Raw genomic sequence first — 10,893 nt, forward strand, 5'->3', positions numbered from 1 at the left:
TGTCCAAAGTTGCCCTTAGTGTTGGGTGGAGTTACTGGGTTAGGGTGGAGGCGTGGACCTTGGGTGGGCTGCTCTTTCTAAGAGCCGGTGCAGACTCGATGGGCCGAATGACCTCCTTCTGCACGGTAAATTCTAAAACATTATTAAGCTATTTACTCAACTAATGTTGAGTTTTGTTAATTCATTCATCGGAGTTAGGAGTTGTTGTCAAGACCAGAAAGTTGTTTGCATCCTTAATTTCACATGTCAGAGAGAATTTACAAACCACATTGTCGGGCAGCAGTTACATTTATTCCAGTCCATGTAACGGCAGTAGGTGGGAACGAAATGGGATTTTACCACAACCGACCCTATTCATGGTCACCATTAGACATGGAATCCCAGATATATGTTGAATTCAAATTCCATATCAATTAGGTGGCATAATACTCTGTGACACAGATTATTACTCTCGATCTCTGGAGTATTTGTCCAGTGAAAATATCACTCTGCCAGCAGCAAGGCACGAAAGGTTGAATAAAATAGAATTTTAAAAATATAGTAGAAGCCCTACAATGCAGAACAAGGCCATTTGTCTCATTGAATCGGCACCGACCCTCTGAACGAGCACCCTACCTTGGCCGAATCACCCACCCTTTGCCACACATTCTTGGACACTAACGGGCATTTTACCATGGCCAATTCACCTCACCTGCACTTCTTTGGACTGTGGGAGGAAACCAGAGCTCCGGGAGGAAACCCACACAGACACGGTGAGAACGTGCACACTCCCCACAATCAGTCACCCAAGGCCGAGTTGAACCCGACTCCCTGGCGCTGTGAGGCTGCACAGTTAACCGCGGTGCCACCGTGCCACTATAATGACGCATGTCCATTAAATACCAAGTTTTCAAAGTTTTAATAGTCAATAGTAAAATGGGATAGAATTGGGGAATATTGTGAATGGATATGCAGAAAAGAAGGATGGGTGGAGCAGACGTTGACTGGCTCTTCCACACAACTGGTACAGAGGCAGTGATGCAAACGATCTCTAACATTCCACGGTTCCATCCAACTGCCTTTTAATTTTTATGTTTATATTGTTTCAGGGCAACTGAGCTCCATTGATTCTGGCCCTTTCTGCAGATAATTCCCTCAGTAGAAAATGAACTGCGGATTTTGGACCATAAAGGGACCCTGAAGATACCAGGAGACAGGAAACGCAGGAGAGATGCAACCATTGGTTTACATCGTGCTCCTCTCTCTCTTCTTGGAAAGTAAGTTTTTTTCACTCTGCACTGGGACAACATGGACAACATTAATAGTACAGGTTATTTTCTAAAGGGAATAAACCTTCTCCACCTGCAGCAGGGGGCACGTTTTCCGATACCGCCCGCCGCAAGAACTGGAAGGGGCTGTTTGATCCGCAAATTACACCAGGATAGAGTGAGTGTCATTAATCGTCTTGCATCGGTTGCAATATCATTAGGTGACGGCTACTCAACGCCCCGCATACCCGACATGAGGTTCAGGTGAAAGCCATTCATTCCGTGGATTCCCGGAAATAAAGTAATATATTTCGAAAAATGAATGTGCAGTCAGTCAAACAAAACTGCCAAATAGGAACCTGAATAGGGCATGGAACTTCGGAAGTGTTTCATATATGTATAATAGAATATACAGTGCCGAAGGAGGCCTTTCGGGTCTGCACCCTACACATGTCCACCCTCTGCCTCTAACCATGGTAGCAGAGTAGGTCGCACTGCTGATTCACAGCCCTACGGTCCCAGATCGATTTGCATCTTGGGTCACCGTCTGTGGGCACTCTGCATGTTCTCCCCGTGTCTGCGTGGGTTCCCTCCGGGTGCTCCGGTTTTCTCCCACAGGTCCCTAAAATGCACTGTTAGGTAATTTGGACTTTTAGGGACCCTGGGGAACTTCTCACCGTTTAGTACACACTTAGAATTTAGCACTGGGAAACTTAAGTTAGAGATCGGCCCGAAATTTGGAAAAGGTGCCCGATGTCTGAGTGAGATTGTAGGCCTTCCACACTCCCCAACTAATGGTAATGTCATGTGAGAGTACCTTTGGGAAATGGGTGTTTTTACTAAGTGAGGTCAGAGTGTGGGTGGAGCTGGACTGTCTGTCAGCTTTTAGTTTCACTTTGAGAAAAGCTTGGGTGTCTGTGTTTTTTTGGTTTCGTTTCAGTGTTGGAGCTGCAGTCAGCCCCAGAATGTGTAATGTTGTTTTCTCTGACATGAAAATACTCTCTTTTGATCATTTGGTGAATTCAGAGGTATAACTGTTCTCAGTAGTGAATTTTAACCTGATGTGCTGCTGTTAACAGTTTAAAAAAAAAGTCTTATGGATGTTAAAAGGAAAGTTAGGATTACTTAGTGTTGTAAAATTCGGGGGTTGTATTTGAATTCATGGTTGCTGAGATGTTCACTGTATGTTTTAAAAAAGGTTAACTTGAGTTCATAGAATAAACATTGCTTTGGTTTAAAAATACTTCTCCATTTCTGCTGTACCACGTTGTAGAGTGGGCCGTGTGCTCCCCATACCACAATCCAGTAAAAGTTGTGGGTCAGGTGAATCCATGATACACTTTGTGGTTCTCTAAATCCTGGACCATGACAGTAATGTCACACCCATAGGCAACACCCCACACACCCCAAGTGAGGACGCACCGAAATGGGGTACTTGGGGGTGCTCTCTCTGCAGGCCCCCCCAAGTCCTCTTTCGGCAACCTCTCCCTTCCAGCCACCACCAATCACCCACGGCCCCACCAACTTCCCTTATTTAGCTCCCCTGCCCTCCCCCAGCGTTCAACCCTCCCATCCTCATTTCATGAGCATGGACCCCCCCTTGCCCACTGGCAGTGCCACCAATGCACACTGGCACCCGGGCAGTGCTCCTGCCGGCTTGGAAATGCCACCCGGGCACCTTATAGTGGGCGCCTTGGCACTGGCCACCTGGCGCATTGGCGTCGCCATCCTGACCCCTGGGCAGTGCCAGAATGGGTGCGCAGGTGCCAGCTGTGTAGTGCCTAGGAGCCCAGCTTCTAAGGGGAGGGCCAAGGCGCGCCCCTGCACTTGCGTTACCTTCCAGGAGACGCCGATGGCCCGGGTGACACCCGGGTGTCGTCCGCCTATTCCACATTTTTGTGAAACAGCACTGCAGCTTCCCTGGGACGGCCGGTGAATCGAAAGAGGCCGTTGGATTCCGCGAGGGAAGGCCGTAACTAAGATTACGACCTCCGTCCGCGAGCGTCTTTCGGTCACACCCATTTGTGCGGGTTTCTGTATCCGACGTCCTGCAATACGTCCCAGCATCCAGGGAGGCGCAGAGACTGGAGGGAGGCTCGCTGGAGAGCTTTCTCCAGATTCTCCGGACGCGTTGCACTCAAGCAAGAGCCCAACGCGGCAAGTCACCCAAAGCCGTAATCGAACCCAGGCCCCTGGCGGTGTGCGGCAGCAGTGCTGACCAGTGTGCCACCGTGCCGCCGCTCTTGGACAAGTAGACCAATTGTCAAGTGGAAACAATTTCGGGTGTATTTTTTTTTGGAAAACATACTCGGGATGAGAGCGTGGATGGCTAGACTCGCTTGCATTGCCCTCGCGTAATTGCGCCAGAGAATTTGGTGGAGAGCTGTCTTCTTGAACTATTGTAGTCCACGTGGTGTCGAAATGGAGATTGTTGATTTCATTCTATATATTTCAAGTTGGAAATGGAACACCAACAAGTAAATGTAAGAATTATTCAGCGGGGGAAGCCAATTTCAGTTTCGTAAGAAGGGACTTAGCCGAGATAATCAAAGACTGTCGGAAAAATAATAAGTCAAGCCTGGGTGACTTAAAAAAAAAGAGATGATTGAGGCACAGTCACAAAGTTTGACGGGATGGCAACCAAATGAGTGTCTCCTTCATTAACAAAGACATAGAGATGAAGACAAACCAGGAGACGTGATTAAAAATGGGTACAATTGGTAAAAAGATTGAAAACAAGGCTGGGCACAGAATGCTCAGACAAAAGTGAAAAAGCAAATAAGAGTAGCAAATTGAGAGTATGAGAACGGGGAAGCTGAGAAAAGGTTTACACTTGGCTCTACATGTGAAGCAAAAGCTGCTAAATGGAGGAGTAGAGCCAAGTTTGGACCAAATAATTGTTTATTGAGGTGGTCAGCGGGACTGGCTGAGGAACCCCGCGACTACTTTACATCTGCCTTTCGCAGGAAGCACATTCGACCAAGATTACGGTGAAGGAACTTGGTTTAAGCACTTAAAGTCATTAAAATTATTCAGCACTGGACAGGCAATTTCTGCGCAAAGGTGATAAGGGTCGAGGGCACGCTTTAAATGCACATAAGATTACAGAGGGAAGAGAGCGGAATTTGCGAAAGCAGTGTCCCAATTTTGCAATCTTCCGTCGTCTCACCGGTGAAGCCGGGTGACCGGGTAATTGCAAGTGTAACAGGTTTCTTCAAAAACAAATAAAAAAACAAATTTCAAAAATACTTGCACGAACCACAGGCCGCTCAGTTTTATGTTGATAGTAGCAAGCTTTTAAAACGATACTTCTGGACAGAATTAATTCTCCCTAAAGGGAAAACACATGGACGAAGCAGATCCAACTTTGCTTTGTTGCAAACAAATCGATTGTTTTACCTTGTTTTTTGGGGAGTAATGCTTTTGATGTGGGCGAGCGTAATTGAAAAAAAAAATTAGTTTAAGTGTCACCTGGTGAGCGACGCTAGAACATCTGGAATGAAACGGGGCTCTGGATACGACGTTGGCCGATAGTAGGGGAGTGTAATGTAGCGGTGGAAAGGTTGTTTTTCTCTTTACTGATGGAAGGTTTGCAGTGGTGTAGCCCTACACTTCTGGATAAATGTTAAGGATACCAGCTATTGTCAAACAGTGCAGGATTTAAAAACAGCAGGCGATAACGTCGTTGCAAATAATATGGCCTCCGAAGGAGGTGCAGAACTGCAGAAGGACATTGAGAGGTTGTGATAACAGCCAGCAAGTGGCATTTCATCTTTCGTGAAGGAAAGTGTGAACTTCTGTAAGATGAAGACAGAGAGAGCTATCATTCTGAAGTCAGTGGAACTGCACAGGAACGTGGGCAGAACAATTGTATGCGGCTGGACAGGTTCTGAGCGCGGAATATAAGGATAATACAATGCGGTGAGGCCTAGGTAGGCTGAACTTCGTGCGGATGCTTCCACCAGCGGGAGAAACTCGAATTCGAGGACACAGATTCAGATTGAAGGGACGATCCTTTAAAACTGAGATAAAGGATGAATTTCCTCAGCCTGAGCGTGGTCAGTGCGTGGGACTCATTGCCACGAAAGGCTGTGGAGTCCAAGTCACTGTTTTTTTTCAAGACAGATGAATTGGTTCTTGATCAATGAGAAGATTAATGAAAGGAGACCGAGAATGAGAAACATATCAGTAATGACTGAATGGCGGAACAGACTCGAACATAATTGCCTAATTCTGTTCCTATGCCTTCTGATCTTATTGTCTTATTGTATTCTGGCCTTGATGAGTAAACAAGAAGGTTTTGTTCTCTTTAGAACATTGTTTCATCCTCAGCTGGATGTGGATTATGGAAGTTAAGGCAGTTGAACATGGAGAAGAAAGATTTGAGCAGATATAGAATAGTCAGCAAATACCAGGAGGCCTCCTGATAGAGGAAAGAGGAGCATAGGTTCCCATTAAAAATAACAGGTAAATTAAGATATGCGGATATGAGGAGATGAGGAGTATGTTGGATGTAAGTTTATTTCAGGCATCAAAAGGGAATTGGATTACTATCTAAATGTAAGAAAGAATGCACTATGTTATGCAGAAAGATTGGGGTAGTGGTACTATGTAAACTGTACCACCAGAGGGCCAAAATAGGTATACGTCGAATAATGTCGTTATGTTCTCAGCTAATCGATGGTTCTATGATTGATTGTGTTGATGCACTTATTCTATAATAGTTTATTGTATGAGAGATGCGTGGAATCCATTGCAGTTGGTACATTTACGTTCCTCCATTTGGCAAATTTATCAAATATGTTGCTGAATTGCTTTTCACCTGTTTTGTCTTTTTTTTCTAATGTCACCGCCATGATGTCACTTACCGGAGTTAATGGAAATATAGATTAAATATTTAGTATTCTGTTTTTCTGCCATGCCCGCCGTTGACTGATGTTGGAGGTACTTTTTCGTGTTAGCATTACGTTCACTTATCTTGTGTTATTCATTTCTGGGTGCAGATATTTTGTTATCAATTTTATTTTATTTTATATTCCATTGATAAAAAAAGTTTATGTGGTGAACACATGGACGTATTTCCCTAATTAATAGAGTTCAGAACACGTGAAGGCAAGGACAAAATCAAAGCTGGCCTGCTCAAGCGTGATGTGGTGAAAGTATGCATCGCAGAAAAGGACAATGTCTCGTTTAAAGAGAGAATGAGCAAATAAATTACGTGACAGTCCATTTGTTCACTGGTCACATGTACCTTTAAGTGAAAACCATGTGATTTCGTGGCATACTCTTCCTATGTCATCGTGGAACACGTTCTCTACTTCTACCATGTTCAAAGCTCCAATAACCTTTAAAGCGTCAAACATTTCCTGCCCCACACTTTACATTTACAATAAGGGGAACAGAATGAATGGTTCTGAGGCGGAAGTGCAAATGGAAGTTTTAGTGGCAACGCGAGTTAATCCAAGCGGGACTTTCTCCCTTGTTGGACGTTTCGCTGTAAACTTCTGATTACTAACCTGGCATGAATTATCTCTATCTTATTGTGCCGGTGTATTGTACTGTTACCAGTTTTCGCAGGCCAACCACAGCTCTGGGGAGATACATTTGTAATTCCCTCTTCCACGTGAACCTGAAACAGATATCTTGTCGAACCAGACAGAACCTGCATTCGTATAATTTATTTTTAAACGCTCGTGACTTATAAAATGTTTCTTCTCAAGTGTTGCCATTTTTAGAATGTAAGTCACATGTTGAGCTCCCTAAGTACCTGCTAACAGCTACGCAGTGACGTCCAGTTAATATTAGTTAGATGTATATTGATTGATGAATACAAGTTTTTCAAGAGATCACTTACTTAAAATATAAGAAGGTAAATATCTGCGTTCCCCCCGTTAGGGTAAATCATATCCAAGTTACGCGATGACATAAATGTGTAATTTCTTGGACTCATGGTTCCAGGCCTGAGAGCAAGATATTTAATTTCGGCATAATCGGAGCTGCTGGGCATTGTACTTGGACGCTGTATTATTTGCCCTGCAGCTAGTATTGTGTTGGGACGGTATTCGGACACTAGAACAGCCACGCTTCGGATCTGAACATATCATTCCGACTTTGCATTGTACGTTACTGCTTTACATTGATGCCCACGTCCTTTCCGCTGGTATAAGTTAGTGGACTCTGTAAGGTAGCTTAGCGACACGATACATTTACTGACATCGTCATAACTTAACACAGAAATCCGGTTTGTTTCACAGAATCGAGCACTCCAGCTTCGAAACCTGTCGACAGATATATCAAATTGGACATGGCCGGCAACTCTGCCGCTTACATATTCACCCAGACACCTGCGGCTGACCAGGCGGCGATCGATTTCATCAGGGAAGAATGGGCTGAAAGAAAACAGTTCCTCCAAGCGTGGGAGAATGCTAACAAAGGTTTGAAGCGCGGCGTGACCGCTCCAGCCGCATTGAGAAGAGAGCACCTGCTGGCCATTCACGCTTACACACAGGAATCTGCATTGTACCGCGAGTTCAATGAAGCAGTCAGGCAGTACGGCACGAGCGAGGCCAGCTATCATGAAAACTTTCACTTCAAACGTTTCCATTACCTTCTCTCTATCGCCCTGGAAACGTTAAAGGGTAACGTTCACAACACATTCAGGGGTGTTCCCTTGCTATTCCATGCAAGGGAGGGAGAAGCTGTCCGACTGGGTCAATTTTCATCGACTTCATTCGATCGGCTAGTCGCGAAAGCATTTTTGCAGGAAAATTCAACGGGCAACACATTGTTTGAAATAGAGACCAAATTGGGGGTTCCAGTCAGTAAATTCTCGGGTACGTACTTTGAAAACGAGGTACTCATACCTCCCATTGAGGTCTTTGAGGTCACAAAGTTGTCCCATTGGGAAAAGAAGGATGAAATCAGTTGGGTCAACATGAAACTGACATCAAAAGGGTGCCAGGGCATTGCAGTAACCGTGGATACCTCTCACGGTCAATTTAGGGTGAAAAGCGGGAATGCACCGTGCCCCGAACATTGCCGCTGCTTTGTCGGTGAGAATTTCTGAAGCCTCACAGCAGAGCACAATGAATCTTCTATTTTATAAAACATGCTTGCCACTTGGAATTCATAGGAGCACTTGCTACTTTATTTACGACCCTTTTGAAAACTGAAGCAGCCAATCGCCACTTGCAGCAGGAACTCACCAAGGTTCCTTAGACAGCAACTTGAGAAGTTTGTGTTCAACTGCCTTACTGAACCAGTTTAGCCCATAGGTGCAGATACAGCCAAAGTAACAGTGGTAGACGCAACTTCCAAATACACGACAGCTAGTATCTAGAATTTAAAAAAAGGCTGCCAATGAATAGGAGAACTACCAGCTATAGGTTTCCCTCTAAGAAGCTCAAGGTACTCACTTGAAAGTGTATTGCCGTTAATGCACTGTCACTGGGTCAACATTCTGGAACTACCTCCGTTACGTCACATACGTGTAACTGCAGCACATGGGCTGGTGGGAGCAACGCTCCCTCTCCATTGCGGGCAAAGCCCTGGTCATCAGGTGTGAGGTACTCTCGGTGCTACTGCACGTGGCGAAGGTCTGGCCCATAACCCGACCCTACGCCGCAGCAGTCACCCGAGCCATCTTCAAATTCATCTGGAGATCCAATTTGGACCGTGTCCGAAGGGACACCATGTACAAAGCTCTGGAGAAGGGAGGGCGGAACGTACCCAACGCCTCCCTCATCCTGTTGGCCACCTTTGTGTCCAGCTGCATCAAGCTGTGCGTGCACCCCCAGTATGCAAACACCAAGTGTCACTACATACTGAGGTTCTACCCGTCCCCGGTGTTACGAAGGATGGGCCTGGCCTCATTGCCGCGGAATGCTCCAAGTAGTTGGACCGTACCGTACCACCTGTCCTTCGTGGAAAGGTTTTTGAAGAAAAACACCTTTAACCACAAGGCAATGAAGCAGTGATCAGCGTAATGTCCTCGAGGCCCTCAGGGAAAAGGAGACCGTGGAGGACGTTGGATGGTTCTCTGAGCAGACTGCCAGAGTCATCTGGCAGAACGCCTCATCACCAGAACTTTCAAACAAGCACCAAGACCTCGCTTGGCTGGTGGTGAGAAGGGCCCTCCCTGTCAGATTCTTCATGCACACCCGGAGGCTCTGTGCCAATGCACGCTGCCCTCGGAGTGGCTGTGGGGGAAATGAGATGGTCACACACCTCCTTGTGGAATGTGCCTTTGCAAAGAAGGTCTGGAGAGAGATAAAGTGGTATTTGTCAAGGTTTATCCTAACAGATCTGTGACACAGGACTCTGCGCTCTACGGACTGTTTCCAGGGACACTCACCAAGACAAATATCAACTGCTGCTGGAAGGTCATCAACTCGGTGAAAGGCGCTCTTTGGTCTGCCCGAAACTTGCTGATCTTCCAGTGCAAAGAATTGTCCTCGACTGAGTGTTGCAGACTGGCACATTCCAAGGTCCAGGACTACGTGCTGAGGGACGCACTCAAGCCTGCGGCAGCTGGCACCAAGGCACAATGGGGAAAGAGCACTGTGTAGGGTCTTTCCAGCAAATGTACACCGAGGGGCGGGTAACAGTGTAAACCACCTCGGTCTGGGCCACCAACACTCCAATGTAAAAAACAAACATGACAATGTAAATATTTAAGAAGGAATTGTAATGTAAAGAGTGATATGTGTATAATATCATCAAAATTGAATGGAAGAAAGTCAAGGCAATGTGTAACTCTGACGGAAATGTACAGTCAATACAATTCGAAATGCTCTGTAATGCTTATGATAAATTTTATGAATAAAGTATATATTTTTTGAATTAAAAAAAAAACAGGGGCTGCAGTAAGGCTGTTGGACACCAACCGTTCAAGGGAAACCAGGGTTGGGCAATAGAAAATGCTGTCCGATATACAATAAAAATGATGGCCCAGCCAGCAGCAGATACATCCTACAAAATATGTATTTTTTTTAAAGTCGTGCGTGCTTATTAATTGATTTTACACGTTTCAATGGATAACATCGGCTTGATATTTGACCTTGTACATTTGATAATTGCCATTTGATGGCTTTATAACTGATTATTCACGTCAGGTAAGTGTGATTGCGTGTCTTATATTGGGTAATACAAGGGTGATAATGCAGTGTACACGAATGATAATTCACATTTCATACTTGTTAATTGGGCACACACGATTGATAAGTAATATATGCCTGAGAATTAGAAACATCAATTTTATCGTTGGTAGGGTGTACCATAAAAGGCAGGATTGTTAATTGAACGTGTATGTTTGCAACTGATTGTAAACATCTGTTTATTATTTGGACATTTTCTTGGTCTATGATTAATAATACAAGGTTGACATTTTCTGGTATATCATGACTAACTGGCTGTATTTACCTGATTACCAAAGATATATGATATGTTTTTAAAAACATATTTTGATTCTAATTTCGAAATTTTTTAATACGAAACATAAAAAATGCAGATTAACAATTAAACAGAAAGCACCACCTCCCCAACCCCCGGGATCCCTTGCAACAGTAAATCTTAGTTGCTAATCCCGCCCACCACCACACTCACACTATCTCCCCTCCCAACCGCTAACAGTGACCAGCTCTTTAAA

The 10,893-nt window shown here is 44.9% G+C and overlaps 1 protein-coding gene across 1 annotated transcript in view; it reads left to right on the plus strand.

Annotated features, from left to right (window-relative positions):
* The window catches only part of LOC140411305 (GPI-linked NAD(P)(+)--arginine ADP-ribosyltransferase 1-like), a 41,721-nt gene extending 33,408 nt beyond the window's left edge, over nt 1–8,313 (plus strand). Inside the window, exon 6 of the mRNA XM_072500427.1 lies at nt 7,502–8,313. Within this exon, the coding sequence (XP_072356528.1) occupies nt 7,502–8,313 (812 nt within the window). The remainder of the gene's footprint in view (nt 1–7,501) is intronic.
* The last annotated feature ends 2,580 nt before the right edge of the window (nt 8,314–10,893 follow it).

Source organism: Scyliorhinus torazame, chromosome 4 (assembly GCF_047496885.1).
Source record: "Scyliorhinus torazame isolate Kashiwa2021f chromosome 4, sScyTor2.1, whole genome shotgun sequence".
Taxonomy (NCBI): Eukaryota; Metazoa; Chordata; class Chondrichthyes; order Carcharhiniformes; family Scyliorhinidae; genus Scyliorhinus; species Scyliorhinus torazame.